Below are 25,565 nucleotides of genomic sequence, written 5' to 3'. Positions count from 1 at the left end.
CGCTCGCACCCCCCCTTCTCCTCCTCCCCCTCCCCTCCCCTGCACATTCTGTGTCCCGGGTGGCCGCAGCAGCTCCTTGGGGCCCAGTGTCCTTGTGCGGAAATGACACATGGTCCCGTCACGTCACGTGAGAGCGGAGCACGGGGACCCTCACGCATACAAAATACATGCGCGCACACTCACACAAAGCGCCAAGGGGTAGGGAAAGCTGGGGGAGCCAGACACAGCCGTTCTTTTTTCTTTCTTTCTTTATTTTTTTTAAAAACCACCCACAAACCCACTTGAGACCAAGAGACCAAGTGTTCCCACCCTCCTTTTTTCCACAGTGCCTAAGGCAGAGCCAGGTAAGCCCCTTCCCTCTCCTCAACTTTCTCAGCTCGGGCCCTGAGGCACCCCCTCCCTCCCTCCCCGCGCATTATCTCATTGCGGTGTGCTATCGGGATGACTCGCTCCGTGGCTCGGAGAGCGGGTGCATCAGGCAGTCTCCCCTGCTGGCGCAGAGCAGCTGTAGGAGCTATGGCTGGGTTCTCACGGCCGAATAGCCTGGCCGCCACCACCATCACTACTGCTGCCTTTGGTCAGTGGGAGGGAGGGAGGAAAAGTATTTCCCCCCCTCCTGCCGGGCTTCCAGCTTCCCCACAGAGGAGGCATCTTCCGCGGGATTGTGGAGGGCTGTAGGGGATGAGGAAAGCAAAGCCTTGTGGGAAGGGACCCCCTCTGCTCGGAAGGGCCGGTCAGGAAAGGTGCTTCAGCGGGTAAGCACCGAGCCTGGCCATGGTCCCAGCCCGCCTTCTCTCCAGTTTGCTGCAAGTCCCACCTTGGCTGTCCCCGTTGCCTAGAAACTGCTCCTCGGATGGCAACGGGGATCCTCTTTTTTTGCGACTGTTGGCGAGCCCTGGGGGCTGGCACCGTGGCTGCTGCGTTTGCCGACTGCGGTGCTGTGGCCGATTAAGTTTTTTAAAGTTTCTCTGCTTGCCAGTCAAGTCTGCGAGGGAGAGGGAATGTGCCCCTCCCATCGGCCATTTGGTGGGTGGGTGGAAGAAAGAATAGCCACGTGACCTGAAGTGCTGTCTCACAATCATATAAAGGGAGTGGGGTGCTGAATGCCTTCGCACCCTAGTTTACTTTATCCAAAGTTTTGCAACAGCCATGACTAAGAATCTTAGGTTACTTTAGGATAAGCGATGGCCTTTTTAGTCCTCATGGTCCAATTGGCCAGAGGATTAAGAAGTAACATAGAGAGCAGAGAAAGGTAGATTTTAGTCCTCATGGTCCAATTGACCAGAGGATTAAGAAGTAACATAGAGAGCAAAGCAACATAGATTTTAGTCCTCATGGTCCAATTGGCCAGAGGTTTAAGAAGTAACATAGAGAGCAAAGCAAGGTAGATTTTAGTCCTCATGGTCTAATAGGCCAGAGACTTAAGTAACATAGAGAGTAGAGCAAGGTAGATAGGAAGCTCAGAGGAGCAAGCACAGAGGTATGACTTCAAGGCTAATGTTTATAACAAGTAGGCCTGTTCTACCCATAGCTACAACCTGCCATAAAGGAGAACCTGCTGAAAGGATATTGCAAGATGGTGCTGGCAGAAATAGGGACTTGGTAAGGAAGATTGAAAGCACTGGGGTCCATTTGAGATGCTGCTGACATCAGAGAACAGGAGACCAAATGAACAAGCCTAGATGATGCTCTACTGCGCCCAGCATCTATGCATTGTTTTGAGAGGGCAGAACAGCGATGAGGATTGAGTATCCTGGACCTGCTTTCAGATGCCACACTTCATACAACACATAGGCAAACAACTTGCCCCTTTAGTTCATTGCCCCTGATCGGTCTTGCTGTCCTGAATTCTTTTTACTATCGGCTCAACAGGTGCAAGCTTTTCAGCTGTGGTTGAGATTAGATTTTCATGAGAATGTGAAGAAAAGAGGATGTCATAAGAGTTGTTGCTTGAGGCTCCCCAATAGGGATCTGCAATCGTAAATCAAGACACTCGAATGACCAGAAGTAATTTTCCATTATGTTTTGCAGCTGTCATTAAGCAAACACTATGGTTGTTAAGTGAATTTTGCAGTTGTTAAGCAAACACAATATTTGTTAAGCATGCCCATTCAAATGAACGGGCATTTTTTGCCAGAGCCCTGCAAAAATCTATCATGAATCACATGATGGGAATACTATGACTGGTCATAAAGTTGGCTGGATGACATGTCATTTGATCCTGGGGGAATGGGGGGGAGCATGGCCATTTATGACAAAAATGATAAGGGGATTGCTAAGGGACCAAAAAGCACCCATTCCATAACTTCAAATGGTCGCAATATGTAACCTTAAAGTGAAGGTTACTATTTTTTTTTAATTCAAAAGAATTTTTTTCACAGGAAGGATTTTGCATTTTTATTTTTTATTAATTCCAAATCTTATTTCAAATCTATCAGGTTTCCTTAGTATATTTGTAACTTTCTAAAATCAAAATTTTAAAGCACCCTTTTTTTTTGCTGTTTTGGTTTATTGGTGCTATAACCAATGTACCTAAAACCTCCCTTCAAGGCCATTCAAGTGAAAAGGTGAGATTGAAGAATAAAGTGGACTGAAACTGTGTACGTGTAGACCAGGAGGGAAAGCATAAATTTTTTTTGTGCACACTATACACTTTTGTTTCTCATGAAGGGACGTCTGATGGCCTAAATAAAGCTTGAGGAAAACAAGGAAACATCCCTGAATGAATCTTAATTTTTTTTTAATTAATATTATTTTGTAGAGGAAAACAGTTGAGGGTTCTGAAATAATGGTTTAATAGCCGAATGGATGTACATTTAGGGGTTGCCGAGGAGCCTCCTATAGAGAGGCTGAAGAGAAGCCGGCCCGAAGGGAAGGAGCGGCTCGGGTTCCCCGCGCGGCAGAAGGAGAAGTGCCAGAACACTGACGGGCTTCCCAGGAGGCCAATCCAGCCAGCCTCCCTCACATGTGGGCGTTTTTCAGCAACTGTTCTTGCCCGGGAGCTTCTACGTCTTCGCCGGGGTTGAGCTGCATCTAAGGGGGGGAAGGCTTGGGCAGAGAGAAGGGCAACGGCTGAGGAGAGGCGGCGGCGGCCGCCGAGTCTCCACCTGACATCGCTTTCCCCCGGCTCCGCTGAGCCGGGTCTGCTTAGTTCCGCCGGGATCCAAAGGGGGAGACTGTTAGCTGGAAACTGAACGGAGAAGAAGGGAAGGGAGACCGGACTGAGGGGGTTCCTGCTTGGAAGTCTGTGAGGGTGGAAGTTTGCGCCGGTAGGGGAGGGGCTTCTGCTGCTCCTCTCCTGCCCGACATCAGTGTGTGCGTGGGGGGGGGGGAGTAGGAGCCGGAATGGAAGTGAGGGTGGGGGGAAAGGAGAGCGCAGCGCAGAGGACGCTGGGAAAGCAGCTCGCTCCGAGCGGTTTGAGGTTGATGAGCAGAGCTACGGAAGCCAAGAGGTACCATTTCTAAGGCATAAAACAAGGCGGGGAAAACAAAATACAATAAAGGAACGTGGGATGGGCGTAGGCTGAGATTCCCTATGAAGACTGTTATACCCATGCTACGGTGCACACGTGCGGCTCTTCGGCCCCTCTCCTGCGGTTCCCTGCTGCTGACCCAGTCGCGCAACCTGCTCTCCGCCCCGACAAGGCACGAGCCGCTCGCCTGCTCCTTTTGCGATCCCGCGTCCTTTGCAGGCAACTCGGTGTCAGGAAGCCCTTTTCTCGCGCTCATTTCTTGCAAGCAAACTTGCAAGGCGGAGGGGACAACGACTCTCCTCCCGCTGTCGCCACTGTGCAATGAGGTGAGTAACTGAGTACGCAGCGCAGGGGAGCCACGCTGCGCAGGAGACTCCCCAGCGCCAGACTCAGGTCAGCGCGAGCCGCGGTCCCCTTCGTGCTGGCTCAGGAAAGAGGGGAATGGGGAACAGCAGCAGCTGGTTGGGTACAGGGAGGGAAGAGCTCCAGTTCTCCTGCGCTGCAAAGGGCCCTTCTTGCACAAGGCTCTGGAACTCTTCCCTCTCTGCATCCAGATTCGGCTGCTCCAGCTCTTTCCTGAGCCACCACGAAAGGGAACACGGCTGGCGCTGACCTGAGTCTGGTGCTGAGGAGTCTCCTGCGCAGCGCAGCCAGCTACTCACTTCTCAGTGGCGGCAGAGGAAGGAGTTGCTGTCCCTGCCACTGTGATCCCGGCCCAGGAGGGTATTTTGCTTGCACGTGCAAGAAAGAAATGAAAGAGAAAGGGGGGGGGGGAGGAGAGAGAGATAGAAATGAAAGAGAGTTGGAAGGAGAGAATGGGAGAGAGGGAAAAGAGAGGGAAACAAATTAGAGGGAGAAGGGGGAGAAGGAGAAAGAAATGAAAGAACTGAAGAGAAAGAATGAGAGAGAGAGAGAGAGAGAGGGAGAGAGAGAGAAACAAATTGGGAAAGAAAGGAAGAGGAAAGAAAGAAAGAAACTAACTTTCTCAGACCTATGACGAAAGCAATGGCAAGGTAGGTCTCTTGCCAAGAAAACTGCAGTTTGCCAGAAGGCACAAATTGGAAGCAAGTCTGATTTTTTTAAAAGGAAAAATAACAGAGATGGCAAAAGAAATGCATCTGAAAATAAGATTATTTATAATTTTGGATAACGTATTATATTGTCAAACTCAAAAGAAATCAAAATATATATCCTATTGCTGTGAGTACAATCGTGCCAGCTTCTATCAACTTAGAGTTCACTATGAAAAGATTACAGAGAAGCCATTTCCTACAATTAATAACTTTATTTTGGATTTGCTATCGTATTCAATGAGAAAGAAAGAAAAAGAAAGAGGGAAAGGGAAGGAAGGAAAGGAAGGAAGAAGAGAAAGGGAGAGGAAAAATAGAGAAAAACAGAAATGAGAGGGAAGGGGGGAGAAGAGAGAGAGAGAGACCTTATTCCCACAGAAAACACTGAGCCATGAAACCTGGGTAGGCGTGTCTGGGGGGGCGAATGTCATGTGACTGGGTGGGAGTGATGATGAATTGGCCACGCCCACCCAGGCTTAATGACTCCCGGTGTTTTCTGTGGGAAACGGATCCAAGTGGCTCTTTGAGTGTTTAAGATTGCCGACCCCTGTGCTACATCATGGTTCAAGACAAAATTTCATTTATTTGTAATTAGAAATAAATATTTCACAATATATAATTACATGTTTTTGTGATTAATCACTATGCTTTAATTATGTTCAATGTATAACAATAAAAATACATCCTGCGTATCAGATATTTACATTACGATTCATAACAGTAGCAAAATTACAGTTGCACAGTAGCAACGAAAATAATGTTATGGTTGGGGGTCACCACAACATGAGGAACTGCATTAAAGGGTCGCGGCATCAGGAAGGTTGAGAACTACTGATTTAGATAAACAAACTACTGGTCTATATTATGTCCCATAGTCTAAAGAACATATTAGCCTGTTTCCATCAACAAGTTACATCAAATCTTGGTGACATTTCAGCCATCTGTTCTATTCTATTGGAATAAAATTAGAAAATGCTTATTTACTGTCAAAGCAATGACAAATGGGTATACCTTCATACACAATAACCTCATAGTCATTGAGTAAGTAAAGAGTTCCCAATGATTATTTGATATCAGACATGATTTTCCTTACTACGGTGTTTCCCCGAAAAACGTAAGACCATGCCACATTTTTCGGGTGGGCAAAAATATAAGCCCTCCCCCTGGAAATAAGCTCCCTGGACAACCCCCCCTCCAGCCAGGCCGAGCGCCACTCACCAACCTAGCGGTATCCCAAAGGTACCAAGCCGCGGGAATGGGGGTGTGTGGCAAAGGCGGTCATGTTGCTTGGTCCCTTCGGGATACTGCTAGGTTGCTGAGTGCCCAGGTGGAGAGGGGGGTTGCTGGGCGGCTGCTCTCTTGCAAGCGAGCTCCCAAAGAGCCGGGCACAGGAGCAAACAACTGTGTTGTGCTGCTGTGACAGCGCAACACAGCTGTTTGCTCCTGTGCCCGGCTCTTTGGGAGTTCGCTCGCCATGAAGAGACCACGCTCACGAGCAGCCACCGGCAAACCCCCTTTCCAGCCAGGGACAGCACCATTCACTGACCTAGGAGTATCGCCAAGCCATGTGAGCGCCTGTTCACCGCTGCCTGGCTCCCGCGGTTTGGCACCTTCAAAATGCTTCTAGGTCAGTGAATGGCGCTCTGCACAGCTGGAGAGAGGGGTTGCGCGAGAGGCTTTTCCACTCCCCACTCGTGCGTCTCCCAGCCTCACGATGCCCTGGCCCAACTCTCCCTGCAGAGTCAGGGCACCTCTGCTGCTGCCGCCATCCCAGCATGGCTTTTTCGGTGGCTTCTAAACCGTCTTCCGGCCGCTCTGGCCGTATGCTCTATGGCTGTATGCTCTGGGAATACGCTCTATGGGCCGGCTGCTCGCTTGCAAGAGAGCAGCCGCCCGGCAACCCTCCTTACCATCTGGGCACAGCACCGCTCACCAACTTAGCAGAATCCCGAAGACACCAAGCAACGCAAGCGCCTTGCCCCCCCCCCGCTCCCGCAGCTTGGCACCTTTGGGATACCGCTAGGTTGGTGAGCGGCACTCTGCCTGGCCGGGGGGGGGGGTGTTGTCCAGGGGGCTTATTTTCGGGGGGAGGGCTTATAGTTTTACCCACCCGAAAAATGTGGCATGGCCTTAGTTTCAGGACATGTATTTTTGGGGAAACACGGTAGGGAAAAAGGAGGGGATATTTGCAATTGTTTCCCTCCCTGTTTATTTAAAACACACATAAAGGGATGTAATTGTATGTTGTAATAAATGAAAAAGAATGCACTTAAAGCAGTTGCAGCGGATTGGAAGCTGCACATTCTATTGCATACTTCTTTTGTTTGTTTCAGATATTGGAAATAATTTATCTCAACAGCTAGGACCCATAGGATGGCAGCCTAAATTATTAGAATGAATATAAGATAATCCTTTTTCTAACAAAGAACTACTTGTTCCAAAGGAATTTAATAGATCAAATGTATCCCTAAAATTTCCAATGCAATGTTAGTTTCTTGAATGCAGAGTTCTTTTTATGGAAATAATTGCTCCAAATCTCCCTTGTCTTTACTTAAAAGCTACTCTAAAAAGCTTGACATTCCTGTAATAAAATTAGAAATAGGACCAAAAAAAAGAAAATACCTTCCCTCCATCCCCCACCAATTTTCATTGTGGAAAATCAATTTAACTGAAATGACTTTAAAGGAAGAAGTCTCATTCACAGGAAGACTCAGTTGGATCCAGGTCCATCATGAATACATATACCATTAATGTCTTATGCTTAGATTAGGACTATCTGTGTTGGTAGTCTCTGAAACACACCATCAGCAGCTCTGATGAAATCTGGAACTATTGTCATTTTTTACATTCATAATAATATTAATTAATATTAATTAATATTATACTAGCCTACCAAACACCACAAGCAAATGTTGCCCTTGCATAGAATTATAGTATATTCATTGTTGCTTAAAACCTAAATATGGCCTACAACCTGATGTACATCTTACTTATGCAACAGAAATGCTACATTTGGATCATTTAATTTACATTGTGCTTATGTTTCGTCTTCTATTTTTTCTTCTTGTTGTTCTATGAATATAGAGGAACAGAATATGAATTCAGCTGAATTATTTGATGATGAAGATAATACTGATGGTACTGTTTTTTAAATATATTTCCTTATCAAATTATAATATTTATCTAACCAAAGCCAATATTTATTTTGATGTAAGTATTGTAACAATGAATTGGGCAGTTTAATGTATACATGTTATTTTTTTCACTCTCCTATTAATGTTTTTTTAATTTTTCACCTTATGTACATTATGAGAAAATAGAGATTTTATACTTGTTCAGTTCTAAATAAAAATATATGATATCCAAACACTTTTATTATGAGAAAATATTAGCAAAATTATGATTGGAAGCTTCACTGGTTCCCTGGTAAAATCTTGATCATTCTACTGTCCTATATCAGCAATATGAAATATGCCTGAAGGCAAATGTAAAAAATATTTTCAATCTGAAGGTCAAACTGACTCCAGACAAGATTTGAGGAGGGCCATGGCCCCAAACAGGTGGAACCATTCTTTCTATATACATATAACCTCTAGCATACATTCGTAAGCAAGGCATTGAATTCATAGATTAATATTTGCATATTCGTCGTAATCGTTGTCATAGGAGACAGATTTAAAGCCTGATTGAAGCTGGTGGGGTGGATTTTAGAGGAAGGTTGCAATTTTTGAAGTTGAAAGGTTGGATTTCTTTTTTTCTTTCCTTCGATGCCCCCTGTCCTTTTCATTATTATTAGCATAACATATTGCCAGTAACTGAATCTGATGTAAAACTTTGCAGAGATTGTAAAATTCTCCCTTTTATCCTTTCAGGATTTCTTTTTTTTTTTCCCCTATGGATGGGAGCTACCTGAAGCCAGGGACAAGGGCAGTCAGGGCCTAGAGGAAAGGGTAGGGTTTGAAAAAAAGGAATGGGCCTCCTAGATGTTTTTCAGACAAGTTGAGGCCAGCCATGTGGTTGGACAGGTGTGCACACCTTTCAACTAATATTTTGAAGCACCTTTTTGATTTTATGACAGCATTCAGTCTTTTGGGGTAGGAATTATCAGCATGGCACATCTTGCCTCTGGAATCTTTGCCCACTCTTCCTTGCAAAAGAGCTTTAAATCTGCCAGATTTTGAAGGCATCTCCTGTGCATAACCCTCCTACAAATTACCCCACAGATTTTCAACTGAGTTCAGGTCCAAGCTTTGGCTTCGTCCTTCCAAAACTTTGATCTGTTGGTAAAGCCATTTGTTTGTTGATTTGGAGGTATGCTTTGGGTCATTGTTGTGTTGAAAGGTGAAATTCCTCGTGGTCAGCATTTTAGCTGACTGATTATTCCACCTTCACTAAAGCCCCAGTTCCAGCTGAATAAAAGCAGACTCAAAAAGGAGTGCTGTCCACCACCATGTTTCACTGTGGGCCTGGTGAACTTTTGGTGATCTACAGTGTTGTTTTTGCACCAAAGACACTTTTGGGAATTATGGCTAAAAGGTTCAACCTTGGTCTCATGAAACCATAAACTTGGCAATTGTTTTGTACCCTTTTCTTGACTGATACCTTCCAACAATGAGATCCATTTGATGCTTTGTAAGCTCTTTGCAGACCAGGCCTTCTTCTGTAAGAGGCAACTGAATAAATGTCAGAAAACAGCTGAACTTTGTATGGGCTTGATCAGAATAACTTGAATTGATGGCACCTGAATAATGACTATTATTTACCATCAGTTTGAACCTCATCCCTACTTATAAGAGGATGTGCACACTTATGCAACCCTACTGTACATTTTTATTGTTATTTTCCCAGAAAAAAAAGATTTCAGTTTGTTTTTTAGTTGAATTGTACAGCTTATTAAGGGTGGAAAAAATTCTGAAGTGATTTATCTTGATCTGATTGTTTTACATCTGAAAAAAATCTGTCATTTTAACAGTGGTGTATAGACTTTTTACATCCAGTGAAGTGTGAGTGTATACAATATCCTCGTTCTAGTCTATTCAGATCAGGCAACATAATACAAAGTGCAGAAAAGCCCTCCCCCCCCCAAAAAAAATAGAAAAGAAAGGCAGAAAAGCAAAGAAGTGGAAATCTAAGTAGCTGATCTTACCCCAACACCCTCCCTTATATTTTTATATCCGCTGTATATCATACCAAAACGTGTATCTTGAATCAGTAGCTTATGAATTGCCTACCTGTGATATCTGTGTTACTATTTTTCTTTAAATTAGGTATTAAAAATAATATGAAAGGAGAAACTGATAAAGAAGATGAGGTGCTAGACTGCTCTGTGATTACAAGACCTGAAAAAAATTCACTGGATGGATTAATAACTTGCCTACAAGATATCAACAAGCGAAAACGCAGCTCATTTGGTTTGGATGGTTCAGGGAACCACAAAGAAATTATACCGAGAGTGAAAAAAAGAGGCATTACACAAGAGGTAACTTCTTGCATAGAGCATTTTAAACATATTATTTTATCCTGAGATCATTGATAAATATACATTTATGATGTACATTTATATCAACAGTGAAGTGTATTTCTTCAGACTCAAATGATTTTTGCTGTGAAGTTCAGTTCTTGCATTACGGAAGTAACTACTGTATAAATGGTATATTCAAAAGACAAGATTCAATACAACTATTGTTTGATAACATTTATTTAATACATGAAGTGCACTACATTAAAGAAGATTTTATATATATATTCAAGCCAGTAATTTATTTAATATGTCTGTTTCTTCGTCCCGCTCCCGGGCTGAGGACCTGGTAGCCGCATGGAATAGTGCGGCTGCCGGTGCCTTGGACCGGGTGGCGCCTTTGCGGCCTCTCCGACGGCCACGATCGACCCGGGCCCCCTGGTTTAACGGGGAGCTAAGGGCGATGAAACGCCTTAGGAGACGCCTGGAGAGTAAGTGGAGATCCTCCCGCTCCGAAGCTGACCGAACACAGGTAAGAGCCTACATAAGGACCTACCTTGTGGCAATAAGAGTGGCCAAACGTCAGTATTGTGCCACTCTTATAGCATCCGCAGAGAACCGCCCTGCTGCCCTGTTTCGGGTGACCCGCTCCCTTCTGTCACAGGAGCAGCGGGACCCCCCATTGCAGGGCAGGGCAGAGGAATTTGGAGAGTTCCTGCAGGATAAAATCGATCATATCCGGAGAGGTTGGACCCACTCCAGTGCTCCAGTGGGGACGTCCGAGACTAGTCTTGAGAGACCATGCTGGGAGGAGTTTGACCCTGTTGTCATCAAAGATTTGGACAGGTTGCGCGGGCGACTGCGGGCCACCACATGTTTACTGGACCCGTGTCCCTCCTGGTTGGTGCTGGCCTCCTGGGAGGGCTCACGAGGCTGGCTACTGGGGCTGGTGAACGCTTCGTTGGGGGAGGGCCGGATGCCGGCCGCCCTGAAAGAGGCGGTGGTCAGGCCCCTGCTCAAGAAGCCTTCTCTGGACCCAAAGGAACTAGCAAATTATCGTCCTGTCTCCAACCTTCCTTTTTTAGCAAAGGTTGTTGAGAGTGTGGTGGCTCAGCAGTTTCCGCGTCACCTGGAGGAAGATGATTATCTAGACCCGCGCCAGTCCGGCTTCTGACTCGGTCACAGCACGGAGACGGCCTTGGTCGCGTTGGTGGATGATCTCTGGAGGGCAAAGGATGAGGGTTGTTCCTCCATCCTTGTTCTATTAGATCTCTCGGCGGCCTTCGATACCATCGACCATGGTATCCTATTGCGCCGGCTGGAGGGGTTGGGGATTGGAGGCACCGTGCTACGGTGGTTCCACTCCTACCTCTCTGGCCGGACGCAATGTGTGTTGACGGGGGAGCAGAGGTCGACCGCAAGGCCCCTCATTTGTGGGGTCCCACAGGGGTCGATTCTCTCGCCTCTCTTGTTCAACATATATATGAAGCCGCTGGGCGAGATCATCCGTGGTTTTGGGGTGAGTTACCATCTGTACGCTGATGATACTCAGTTGTACATTTCCACCCCAAACCACCCCAACGAGGCTGTCGAAGTGATGACCCGATGTCTGGAAGCCGTACGGGTCTGGATGGATGACAGCAGGCTCAGGCTCAACCCCTCCAAGACAGAGTGGCTGTGGTTCCCGGCTTCCCGATTCAATCAGCATATTCCATCGCTGACCATCGGGGATGAGCAATTAGCCCCGGTGGAAGGGGCGCGCAACTTGGGCGTCCTCCTTGACGATCGGCTGACCTTAGAAGATCACGTGGCGACCGTGGCAAGGGGGGCGTTCCTCCAGGTTCGCCTCGTGCGCCAGTTGCGGCCCCTTTTGGACCGGGAGGCCTTGCGCACAGTCACTCACGCGCTGGTGACGTCCCGCCTGGACTACTGTAACGCTCTCTACATGGGGCTCCCCTTGAGGTGCGCCCGGAGACTGCAGTTGGTCCAGAATGCAGCCGCGCGGGTTATTATGGGGAGATCGAGATTCTCCCATATAACACCTATCCTGCGCGAGCTGCACTGGCTTCCTGTGGCCTACCGGGTGCGCTTCAAGGTACTGGTTACCATCTTCAAAGCGCTCCATGGCACAGGGCCTAGTTACCTGCGGGATCGCGTCCTGCCCCATACATCCCTGCGACCCACTCGCTCACACAGGGAGGGGCTACTCCGGGTGCCGTCCTCTAGAGAGTGCCTGGGGACGGTGCCCAGGAGTAGGGCCTTCTCTGTGGTGGGCCCTACCCTTTGGAATGACCTCCCCCCAGACATCCGGACAACAACCGATCTTCGCTCCTTCCGTATGAAGCTGAAGACCTACCTGTTTTGTCAAGCCGGCCTGGCATAACGTTACTATCTTGCCACCCCAGGTCATTTTACAATGGGAAATTTTGTTTTTAATATTTTTGGGGTTTTAAACTTTGTAAGTATGCTTATTTATGGACTTATTTTTACCTCCTCTGCACGATTTTATGGTGCTATCTTGATTATTGCTCTGTACGTCGCCCCGAGTCCCTGTGGGGAGAGGGGGCGACTAATAAGTTCAATAAAATAAATAAATAAATAAATATGTTTGTCATTAGTATTTATTATTATGGCTGAAATTAGAATAAACAGGTTTTATCAATATACAAAGTTTAAGTAACTGACATTTTTAAAAAAGTTTTTATTTTTAAACAAACACAAACAAAGAAGACAGAGAACATAAAAGCATCTTCCATTACTAACAGTGTGTCAATTGGTTACAAGGCTTCTGTGCATCCCTTTCATAATCATCACTTAACATTCATATAAGATCACATATTATCGAATCAGATATCGTTTGACTGATTATTAAACATTAAACATTCATTGACTATAACTTTTATTACATCCTTTTTATATAAAATATTCTGAATTTAAAATAGATTTATATTATGGCATTTCATTACGTCATCCTAAAATCATCCAGTAGTATTACATCTTTATATTCTATTCTATGTGAAATTGTTTGTCTTTTATAATGAAGCTTTTCAACATCATCTCCATAGTCCTCACTTACACTTTATATAAAATTTCATATTATCAGTATAGTGTATATATATATGCATTATCATTATTAATCATTTATTTAACTTATTACTTTGTCTTATACATACTACTCAAAATTTAACAAAGTTTAGCTTAATTTTTATTATAACATTTCATTTCATCATCCTGTATCCTTCCAGTAGTAGTACAGTCCTGTATCTCTTGCCATTTGTAGAATTTGTATTCTAATTGTGTTCTTAATAAGTCTTATGTGGACATCTCTTAGCAACTTGTTGTTCATTGCATATCTTGTAAAGACACGGAACCCTCCACCTGTTCCTTCCATCAGCTTGTCTTTGGTTATCACTGGTGCTTCTGTCAAAATTTCTCTCATTATTTCTGCCAAATTTTTTCCCTTTCCTTCTTCCATGTTTTGAGGCCTGGGATAGAGTTCCAGCTCATCAACATCTCCTTTCCATGTTCCACTTCTATCATTTTCCTCCACACTCAATTTGCTGTGAATGTCAACAATTTTCTTATCACTTTGTTCTTCAATTTTTTGAACTCTATCCTCAAATTTAATCATCGTTTTGAAAATATTCTCATCTCTTCCTTCCATTCTTTCCATTCTTTGTTCTATAATCTCCAATCTCTTTTTAACGCCCTCTGTGCTTATTAATATTTTTTTGAATTTTAAACATTATTATTTGCAATGTTAAATCTTTTCCTTCTTCATGTTGCACCATTCTTCCAAATTGTAAACACTGCAACTACAACATCCAAGTCCTTTTACTAGATTTCAAACAAATTTACTATAATCTTTCCAGTCAAGGCTTTCTCTTTACTGCAGTCCAGCTACTGATAGCATTCCAGAAGAGCACCTGTGTACTCTTCCCACTATCCCTTCAATAAACAAATTCTGAAGCCTTGAAGCATGAGATATACGTCAAATATAAAGAAAAACAATATTTCCAAGCCTCCAGCCTCTAGGTGACAGTGTAGCTTCTTTTTCTTTTAGACCGCTCTTTAAACTTTCTTGTTGAGAAAAAAATGGTTAGAAAGGACAATCCTGCTGCGTTGGAGGAAAGATAAAAAAGGAATCCTTAATCCACAAATACAAAAAATGAGAAAAAATAGAAGAAGGGAAAAGAGACCAGTCCAATTTAAAAAATAAGAGGCATTTGTAAAAATTTCATCATAAAAAAGAAACGAAATTAAAGAAAAAAAGATAACACAATAGTTTTAATTCAGGCTGATCCGCCGCTTACTCTCTTCTGTCTTCAATTTTAACTTTATTCTAAGTCTTTTTGGGTGTTCTCTAAAAGTAACATTTATCTCACCAATTCCAACACACACACTCTCGTGTTGGGTCTGTCCCAACCTTAAAATGGCTGTTCAACCTTAAAAAAACGGAATGCACAGGTACAGTATAGGTGGCACCGTGCTCAATAGTAGTAACTGTGAGAGGGATCTTGGAGTTCTAGTGGAGAACCATTTAAATATGAGCCAGCAGTGTGCAGCAGCTGCCAAAAAAGCCAACACAGTTCTAGGCTGCATCAACAGAGGGATAGAATCAAGATCACGTGAAGTGTTAATACCACTTTATAATGCCTTGGTAAGGCCACACTTGGAATACTGCATTCAGTTCTGGTCGCCACGATGTAAAAAAGATGTGGAGATTCTAGAAAGAGTGCAGAGAAGAGCAACAAAGATGATTAGGGGACTGGAGACTAAAACATATGAAGAACGGTTGCAGGAACTAGGTATGTCTAGCTTAAGAGAAAGAAGGACCAGGGGAGACATGATAGCAGTGTTCCAATATCTCAGGGGTTGCCACAAAGAAGAGGGAGTCAAGCTATTCTCCAAGGCACCTGAGGACAGAACAAGAAGCAATGGGTGGAAACTAATCAAGGAGAGAAGCAATTTAGAACTGAGGAGAAACTTCCTGACAGTTAGAACAATGAATCAGTGGAACAGCTTGCCTCCAGAAGTTGTGAATGCCCCAACACTGGAAGTCTTTAAGAAGATGTTGGATAGCCATTTGTCTGGAACGGTATAGGGTTTCCTGCCTAGGCAGGGGGTTGGACTAGAAGACCTCCAAGGTCCCTTCCAACTCTACTATTGTATTATTGTATTGTTTCTCTTGTAGCTAGCAAAAAGAGCTTTCTCCTGGATCGGTCGGGGGCTTTGTGATGCCCCTGAGATTAGCAGGACATACTTTTCTCTATCACCGTCTCTTCGGGATGGTTTAGGTCCAAAAGGACCGTCCAGCAACAGAGATATCAACAGCAATCCTGGAGCTCCAAGATTGCATGTTGTGTTGTAGCGACGTCAGGCCCTGCCTCGCTACTATCTGACATTGTTTTGTGCAACTGCTCCTCAAAGATTAATCATTGCTGTTATATGTTGAGCCTTGATATATATACAATCTTGGGTTAGTGAAAATAAATGGGAATATTTCAGCTATTTTTTCTGGGACAATAAAACTTATTTCCTTGCGTTTTTAAGATAGAATGTTAAGTGCATGTTTGCCTTTGCAATATTTGAATAAGCATTAGGCTAGTAAAAAAATGCTATCAGATTTTAAAATGTGAATATTCACATATGTTTTTATGTTTTCCATTTTACAATTTGATACTGATGTTGTGACACAAAATGTGTTTGCAAAATATAGAAATCTGTTGTGTACTGAATTACTGAAGAGACACAAATAAGGCAAAATATTAGTATGAATTATGACCTAATGATAGATGGAGAAATTCAAGAAATAATGTATATCAGATACAAATTTATATTAAGCATTTTGCATTATTTTGATGTCGTCATTAATTCATTATGGCCATTTGCAGCTTCTTTGACATTTCCTGTATTTCCTTTACCAGAAAGTAGTTATTTACAAAGAGATACCAATTTGGACATCATATTAATTCAGTTGTTATACACAATAGCTTAGATTTAAAGGTCCTTCATTGAAGGACTTCAGTTTGTGGAAATCATTATATTGAATGGGGGATGGAAATAAATATAGGAAATATTTTCCCAAATTCTTATATTTATACTCATTGTTCCATCAGGAAATCTAGCCTTGCAGATGGGTGAAACAAAGGTACTTGAAAGAGCAGAGTAAAAATAAGTCACTTTTTTTTTCTGGTGGTGATATTAATTAGGATCCAAGCAAATGAGTCTGATATGGGAGGGACATGAAGATTGTTTGAAAGTAGCACTTCGGAAAGCATGTTAGCATGAACAAAATATTTCTCCTTGGAACAGTTAATAGCAATTGCACTTAGTTTTATATACTGCTTTACAGTGCTTTTCAGCCCTCTTTAAGCGATTTACAGAGTCAGCATATTACTCTCCCCCCCCCTTTCCCCCCCCAACAATTTTGGGTTTTCATTTTACCCACCTTGGAAGGATGGAAGGCTGAGTCAACCTTGAGCCTGGTGAGATTTGAACTGCCAAATCGCAGGCAGCTGACAGTCAGCAGAAGTAGCCTGCAGTACCGCACTCTAACCACTGCACAATCGTGGTTCATTGTTCTCTCCAGAAGGCTTGACGTTGCTGCTTTGATGGCTTTTCCAATTGATTGTGCACGTAAAAGAGACTGTTTGGTCTATTAGTTAAGGTATTGGGCTAGAAACCAGGAGACTGTTAGTTCTAGTGCTCTCTTGGGTGTGAAAGCCAACTGATTGACTTTGAGTCCCCTTATCCAAGGTGTCAAACTCAGTTGCCATCATGTGACGTTTTAAGACATTTTTCCCATTCACAGAGCTGGAGTGAGCGGAGCCTGCACATAATGCTTCCAGCTTGCGGGCCGCCAGTTTGAGACTCCTGCCTTAGCCCAACCACCTCAGCCCAATTACCTTACATGGTAGTAGCTGTATGGAAAATTGTAGGTGGGAGCATTATATAAATCCCTTTTCTTCAGAATTAAAGGATGATGAAGATGACAATGATAGGTGTATTCAAGCTACACTTCCAGAGGTACTGGGGGAAAGCTTGAATCAGCTGTGTCAAGTCTTTCAGAGGACTGAGCTGTTTTAATGCTTCCGAGAAGAAATGTTTTGCTTCTGTGCATATGTTTTATGATGTGATATGTTTTATACAGCCATAATTTATTTAGATGCATAATTTTCCCTATTACCTCACAATGCTCGGGGTGACTTCCAATAATAAAATCACAATTAAGATAATATTAGAATTTCGAACATTAAAATAACCTTAAACATTATTATGTCAAATCTAGCAGGACCACTTAAATTTAACACAGCACATTTGAGCACTCTTCCCTGGAACAGCTAATGCTATGGAGAAGGTTAGGTAGGCCTAGAAAAAATGAATAGTTCAGAATTACTCAATGAGCTCATAGGTAGCCTTAAACATGTGTCACCTTGGCACTGACCTGACAGTGTTTTTCATACCTTGGGTCATGATAGGTCTAGAGGGCACAAAACTCATACCATTACCCTGAAGAGGGATTTATGGTTAATAGGAAATGGGGAAGGATTGAGAGGAAAGAAGAAAATTATAAGGATCAGGCTGGAAGGGAAAAGCAGGTAGACAAATTTAAGAGAAGATAGCTTACGTTCAGGTAAGGGTCCCCGTCCCCGTCCCCCCAACATTGATGAATAAGAATGTCTGTTTTGAAAACGAAATTGCAGTTTAAGGACTAATGCAAATTGTGGGATGGAAATCCTTATTGAATATATGGAACTCTGTTATTGTGACTGGAGCAAAACATAGCATCATAGAATTATGCAGTTGGAAATGACTGCAAATATATTGTCTAATCCTCTGCAGTTTACAACCAGTTAAACCATCCTCCAAAAGTGGTTTTCCAGACTCTTCTTAAAAATCTCCAGTGATAAAGAAATTGCAGCTTTCAGAGGCAGATTGTTCCACTGTTGTACGGTTTTATTTAAATGAAGGGAAAACCTTCTAGCAATACATTTTTCTCATTTAAATAATGAGATTCTGTGGCAGGGAAATATAGTTCCTCACCATAGGTCCCCGTTTTATATATATGTCCTCCCAGTTGTCTTTCTGTCAGACTAAAATCCCAAGGTCCTTCAGCCAGTCTTCGTACGACATGTCTTTGTATTCTAGTTGTCATCTTCTGGACCTATTTTTGATTGTTATTCCTTCTGGAAAGTGGTGTCCAGAATTGTACTTCAGGATGCAGTGCAGAGTAGAAGAGGATGAGAATGTCACATATGTTTGATTCAGTGCTTTTGATACATCCCAAAATTCGGAGTAACTAATTCCCAGTCTGAGTAACTACTTCACACTGGTGGCTCATGTTCAGTTTATTGTGAATACCTCACCCATTTTTTGATATAGTGCTTCAAGCTGCAAATCACACATTTCATACGTGTGCCCTGTATTTTTAATTGTAGAAATGTAAATGTAGAATCTTACATTTCTATCTGTTCAAGAACTTTTCTGTTTTCAGTTCTCCAACTTGTTCAGATTCTGCTTGAATTCCAGCAGGATGGAGTTGTTATTGTATATTGTAGTTTCGTGAATATTCTGATAATATCCTTTACTCTGAACAGGGTTGGATTTCCTCTGAAGCAAACAGAGTGCAATGTGGAGATTCTCTTGGATTATGTCTAGTTTGATAAAAATAAGGATTAGGAGTGACATGATAGCAGTGTTCCAATATCTCAGGGGTTGCCACAAAGAAGAGGGAGTCAAGCTATTCTCCAAAGCACCAGAAGGCAGGAAAAAGAAGCAATGGGTGGAAACGAATCAAGGAGAGAAGCAACCTAGAACTGAGGAGAAACTTCCTGACAGTTAGAACAATTAATCAGTGGAACAGAAGTTGCCTCCAGAAGTTATGAATGCTCCAACACTGGAAGTTTTTAAGAGGAAATTGGACAGCCATTTGTCTGAAGTGATATAGGGTTTCCTGCCTAAGCAGGGGGTTGGACTAGAAGACCTCCAAGGTCCCTTCCAACACTGTTACTCTGTTCTGTAATGTTAAATGGACAGCAAATATAGGTCTTCAACATTCTGTTCTGTTCTTTCATTTATTTATTTATTTTATTTTTATTTCTTGGATTTCTAAACCGCCCCCTCTCCCAAAAAGGGACTCGGGGCGGTGTACAGTCAAATAAAATGCAGATAAAATACAATAATATAAAACAATTAAATACTAAACATTTGGATGGAGGAGATAAGACTGTACAAGAAATAAATATACTATAGAAACCCTAAAAAACATCCCCAATTAAAATACCCAAACCCAATTAAAATATATCCCCGGGAGACAAAACTAAGAGAGTGCCAGGCCAGCTGATTGAAACAGGTGAGTCTTTAATTTTTGACGGAAGGAGTGGAGGTCGGTGGTAGTTCGGATGTCGGGGGGGAGGTCATTCCAGTGGGTTGGGCCCATCACAGAGAAGGACCTACTCCTAGGTGTCGCCCGCTGGCATTGCCTAGCGGATGGCACCAGGAGGAGTCCCTCCCTGTGTGAGCGGATTGGTCGTAGGGACGTGTGTGGTAGGATGCGATCCTGCAGATAACTAGGTCCTATGCCATGGAGCGCTTTAAAGATGGTAATCAATACCTTGAAACGCACCCGAAAGGCCACAGGTAGCCAGTGCAGCTCGCACAGGAGGGGTGTTATGTGGGAGTATCGTGTACTCCCCATGATAACCCGCGCGGCTGCGTTCTAAACTAGCTGCAGTCTCCGGATGCGTCCCAAGGGAAGCCCCATGTAGAGGGCATTGCAGTAGTCCAGGCGAGACATCACCAGCGCATGAGTGACCGTGCGCAGGGCACTCCGGTCCAGTAGGGGGCGCAATTGGCGCACCAGGCGAACCTGGTGGAACGCCCCCCTTGCCACGGCTGCCACATGGTCCCCCATTGACAGCCGGGCATCAAGGAGGACGCCCAAATTGCGCGCCCGTTCCACAGGGGACAGTTGTTCGCCCCCTATGGCCAGCGATGGTGTCAGCTGGCTGAACCGAGGTGCCGGCATCCACAGCCACTCAGTCTTGGAGGGGTTGAGTTTGAGTCTGTTGTCCCCCATCCAGACCCCGACGGCTTCCAAACACCGGGACATCACTTCGACAGCCTCGTTGGGGTGGTTTGGGGTTGAAATGTACAGCTGAGTGTCATCAGCGTACAGGTGGTACTCAACCCCAAAACCACGGATGATCTCACCCAGCGGCTTCACATATGCGTTGAACAGGAAAGGCGAGAGGACCGACCCCTGTGGCACCCCACAAGTGAGTGGCCTCAGGGACAACCTCTGCCCCCCTGTCAACACACATTGCTTCCGGTCAGAGAGGTAGGAGCCAAACCACCGCAAAACGGTGCCTCCGACTCCCATCCCCTCCAACCGGCGCAATAGGATACCATGGTCGATGGTATCAAAAGCCGCCGAGAGGTCTAATAGGACCAGGATAGAGGAACAACCCCTATCTCTGGCCCTCCAGAGATCATCGACCAACGCGACCAAGGCTGTCTCTGTGCTGTGCCCGGGTCGGAAGCCGGACTGGCGTGGGTCTAGATAGTCGGATTCGTCCAGGTGTCGTGGGAACTGCTGCGCCACCACATTCTCAACAACCTTCGCCAAGAAGGGGAGGTTGGAGACTGGACGGTAATTAGCTAGCTCCATTGGGTCGAGCGAAGGTCTCTTGAGCAAGGGTCTCACCACCGCCTCTTTCAAGGCGGTTGGTAAGTATCCCTCACCCAATGAGGCGTTCACCAGGCCCAGAAGCCAGCCTCGTGTCACCTCCCAGGCTGCCAGTACCAGCCAGGAGGGACACGGGTCCATTGAACATGTGGTGGGCCGCAGCCGTCCACGCAACCTGTCCAAATTCTCGGGGGCAACAGAGTCAAACTCCTCCCAGAATGGTCTCTCAAGACTCGCTGTTGATGGCTCGCCTGGTCCACTGACGGAGGTCCATCCGCTCCGGATCTGATCAATTTTGTCCTGAAGATATTCCCCAAACTCCTCTGCTCTTCCCTGTAAGGGTGTCTCTCGCGTCCCCTGCGATAAAAGGGAGCGGGTCACCCGAAACAGGGCGGCAGGGCGGTTATCCGCGGACGCAATAAGGGCGGCACAAGGCCTACGCTTGGCTACTCTTATTGCCACAAGGTAAGTCCGCAAATAGGCTCTTACCTTTGTTCGGTCATAGCTACTGCTAGAGTAGCAGATAGAGGCTGTGGACAGAAAAGCCTTTGGCCACCTGTGATTATTTCTCAGTTTAACACCTTCTTGGATGTAGAAGCATTCAAGACCATAACTCATAATCTTGTCTTCTCTAGAATGGTCTTTTGTTACTTTTAGCATCTTCTCCATGGAGACTGCCTGCCATATGCAGTCTAACCAGGAGACACTGCTGTTCCTTCAGAGATCAAGTGGTTGTGGTCCAGATAATCTTATCAGTGGCAATCTTTTTGCTGTTGAAGATGATTGATTCTAAAAGGCAGAAGTTATCTACCACTTGAATATCTTCATTGTCAATTCTAATATTTTATGGACATTTCATTTGAATTCCATAAGTATTAATGGCACTAATATTAATTTTTTTTCCTTGGCCCTTCCAGTTTTTGGAATAGTACCTCAGATCAGCCAGCGTAAACAAGCATGCATTTATGGACAGATATGCAAGTGTTACCTAAATATATTTATTGGAGGAAAATTTCTTGGGAATCTGTTTTAGCCAGCAATCTTAGGATGACAAGATAGAGAAGCAATGTTATATGGGATTTTAATAAATGCTTCTTCTGTTATTCTGTCAAATAATTAATTTTGTTTTATTTGTTGAATATCAACTTACGTTCAGGATTGTCTTCTGATCTAAATAATAACCAGTAACAAATGCCTGCTAAAATAATACTCTGTTTGGTTAATGCTAGTTAAATTAAGATTAGTTGCACTTCGTCAATAGATATAATAATTTATGATTTAATGGAATGTTACTGACTTTTAGAGAACTAAGTTCAACTAACCTAATCTACAACTGATCTTATGACAAATTAGATTAAAGCAATGCTTTGTCTAAATTCAGATAATGTATTACTTGTTCGTTAAGGATAAGTTAAGAATTTGTTCAAAAGTATTTTAAACTAATGACCTGTTTGTTTATTGAAAGGATGAGACCTCAAACTTGAAATGCAGAGATGGATTGCCTACTCAGGAAGATGTTGAACAGCCAAGCAAGAACAAAAATTCCAGTCTAACATGGATTTGTGAAGAAACTTTGAATAACACAGTTATGCCTTCATATAAGAAACCTCTTTATGGGATCTCTCACAAAATTACAGAGAAGAAGACTTTGCCAGGAAAAGAACAGTTTACCACCTTTGAGTTATTTGAAAAGATTAATCCTAGCAGTCCCTCCAGTCTTAGGACTTTGAATGAGCAGCGGAAAAGAGAAACAAGCAATATTACTGCCGAATCTGATTCAAATATCTATTCTTTAATACAAAAAATGTTTTATACACTGAATACATTAAATTCTAACATGACTCAACTGCATAGCAAAGTCGATCTGTTGTCACTAGAAGTCAGTAGAATTAAGAAGCATGTCAGCCCAATAGATGCTGTTGCAGAATTCAAGCCCCCTCCTGAGTATCAGCTGACTGCCTCAGAACTCAAACAGATTATGGATCAAAGTACATCAGGTGGTGATCTGGCTTGCCGATTACTAGTACAACTTTTTCCAGAACTCTTTAGTGAGGATGAATTAAGTAAAGCCTGCACCACATGTGGCTATCTTAACAAAAAGAAACTTGAATCACTTCAGCTGCAGCTCATCCGAAATTATGTGGAAGTCTGTTATCCATCTATGAAAAATCCTGCCGTTTGGCAAGCAGAATGTTTGCCTCAGGTCAATGACTTTTTCAATAGTTTTTGGGCTCAGAGAGAGATGGAGAATAGTCAACCAGATGTACAATCCTCCAGTTTTTATGAGTCTGATCATATTAATGATAAAGATGATGACGAAGTTCTACCTATTGATAGAAATACTTCTGTTGCCTCAGAATGGGTATTTGATGCTCAGGATATAAATGAATTTTTAGACGAAGCATCTTCTCCTGGAGAATTTTGTGTATTTTTGCTACACAGATTGTTTCCAGAACTCTTTGATCATAGAAAATTGGCTGAAAGACACAGCTGTTACGGAGAATGTGGAAAGCAAGAACTTGATCCTCAACGACTTCAGGTAATCCGCAGATACACAGAGATTTACTTTCCTGCTATGCAGGAGAGAAAGGCTTGGTTACAGCATTGTGTTCAGAGAATAAATGATGAACTTGAAAGCATGTATATGGATGACAGTGAGAATGAACAGATAAGAGATGATTGCTACGATTCTTCAAGTTTGCCTGATGATGTGTCAGTTATAAAAGTAGAAGATAATTCTGAATATGAAAGACCAGGTAGAAGGTCAAAAAAGATTTGGCTTGTTCCCATAGACTTTGATAAACTTGATATTCCTTCCCCTGATTTTGATGTTCCTGTCTCAGATTATCTGTTAAGTAAGGAGCAGCTTAAGAATATATATGAAAGTAGCTTGTCTATAGGTAATTTTGCTTCTCGGTTGCTAGTTCATTTATTTCCTGAATTGTTTACTCCTGAAAACTTAAGGAAACAATACAATTGCAGTGGCTCCCTGGGCAAAAAACAACTTGATCCTGTTAGAATTAAATTGATTCGACACTACGTGCAAATGTTGTATCCAAGAGCTAAGAATGATAGAGTATGGACACTGGAATTTGTTGGGAAACTGGATGAAAGATGTCGTCGAAGAGATACTGAACAGAGACGCACATACCAGCTGCAGCGAAAAGTCCATGTGCCGGAACCTGAGAGGAGAGAATTCCTGACCTATGCAATAAACCCAGAGCGATTTAAAGAGGAATTTGAAGGGCCACCATTGCCTCCCGAAAGAAGCAACAAAGACTTTTGCAAGATTCCACTTGAGGAACTTATTGTTCCTCCACCAGACTTTTCTGTGCCTTCTCTATATTTCCTGTCTGATAAAGAGCTAAGAGAAATAGTACAACAAAGCCTTTCAGTTGGCAACTTTGCCGCCCGCCTCTTAGTAAGACTTTTTCCAGAGCTTTTTACCTCAGATAACCTCAGACTGCAATACAACCATTCAGGGGCTTGTAACAAGAAGCAGCTTGATCCTATCAGACTGAGACTCATCCGCCATTATGTTGAAGCTGTTTATCCCGTTGAAAAGATGGATGAAGTTTGGCATTATGAATGTATACCAAGCATTGATGAAAGATGCAGACGTCCAAATAGAAAAAAATGTGACATATTGAAAAAAGCCAAGAAAACAAAAAAGTGATATTTTAAGTTTCCAAAGATGGTGACTTCAGTTATTTTGAAGTAGCTTGAGAGGTCAATTGGTTTAGTATTAGGACAACTGATCAATACATTTTTTTTCTTTCATATGTGTTTACACATGCAGGAATGGGGTAAGAAGTTGGAAGTTATAATCCAGTGAGAGTCTCTCTTAAAAGCCCTAATGAAATAAATACATATGGTGGAAAAATCTATTTTATAACTCCATTTTAGTATGCCTTTATATAGCTTAGATTTCTTGCTGTTTTTTTCAGTTACCATCTGCCTAAACTGGATCACAAGGAGCCACAAAATATTAGAGTTGATCTAATAATATATCATCTAAATATAATTTTTAATTAATTTTAAATAGTAATTAACTTCTTTAAGACAATTCTCAATAGGGACTTTTATCATTTGGAAATTGATAAATTTTTAAATATTTCAAATCTCCAATTTTAAAATGTTACACCTCTTTAAAAAGAATGCAAAATCACAGCAGTTTCTATGCTTGTGGATACTCCTTATATCAAGTATTAACATTAGGAAAGGAAAAATTACAAAATCAAGTTATCACATTTTAAAAATAATTTTTCATTTTGTAGTTGATTTGGAGTAAAAATTTAAATTATAATCATGGGTTATTTAATGAGTGTTTATGTTAAGATTGTAGTATTGATTACATTTTTTATTCATATAAATTATTTTATTGTTTTCTGTATAATCTTGATAAAAGAACTACTGGTAGGCGTGGAGATTGTGAAATATAGAATCCTACTCTGTATCAGTAAAAGTGGTGCTATTACCTGTTATACTCACTACTTCAAAAAAAATACTTGAATTGAGGAATGTGCAAAACACTTAAGTCCATATTATTTTTATCAGTTAAATTACTGCAGCTTTTAAACTGTTGAAAATATTAAATATGCTATCTATATTTTTATTTGAATTATATACTAAGCTCTCGTGTGTTGATTAGTATCGTCAAATACAGTGACACCCAAATAATTTCATTACCGCAAAGATTATAAACTTTTCTTTAATCATAGTTTAGTTGATCAAAAACATTGATTATATAGTTCCACTAAATATATGTTCAGTAAAAATTAAATAATTTTGGATTTTTTTTTCCTGAAGAGTATTAGTGTCACAATGTGTTACATTGTGTTATTTTTTTCTTTTACTGCAAGTCATGAAATTAA

The 25,565-nt window shown here is 42.7% G+C and overlaps 1 protein-coding gene across 3 annotated transcripts; it reads left to right on the top strand.

Annotated features, from left to right (window-relative positions):
- The first annotated feature begins 230 nt into the window (after positions 1 to 230).
- On the top strand, positions 231 to 25,565 carry LOC309401165 (BEN domain-containing protein 3-like). Of its 3 annotated transcripts, none has more exons than XM_081970201.1 (4): positions 231 to 344; positions 7,628 to 7,681; positions 9,811 to 10,022; positions 22,157 to 25,565. In XM_081970201.1, exons 2-4 carry the CDS (start codon positions 7,639 to 7,641, stop codon positions 24,365 to 24,367), a joined length of 2,466 nt encoding a protein of 821 aa, XP_081826327.1. In that variant the 5' UTR covers positions 231 to 344; positions 7,628 to 7,638; the 3' UTR covers positions 24,368 to 25,565. The 3 variants fall into 3 exon arrangements, with proteins under 3 accessions (XP_081826327.1, XP_081826326.1, XP_081826328.1); XM_081970200.1 differs by lacking the exon at positions 231 to 344 and adding an exon at positions 3,393 to 3,452; XM_081970202.1 differs by lacking the exon at positions 231 to 344 and adding an exon at positions 3,748 to 3,799.

This window comes from Natrix helvetica, assembly GCF_964273705.1.
Source record: "Natrix helvetica genome assembly, chromosome: Z".
NCBI classification, from domain to species: domain Eukaryota; kingdom Metazoa; phylum Chordata; class Lepidosauria; order Squamata; family Natricidae; genus Natrix; species Natrix helvetica.
The sequence above is the reverse complement of the archived record's forward strand: the minus strand, read 5'-3'. Positions and strand labels throughout refer to the sequence as shown.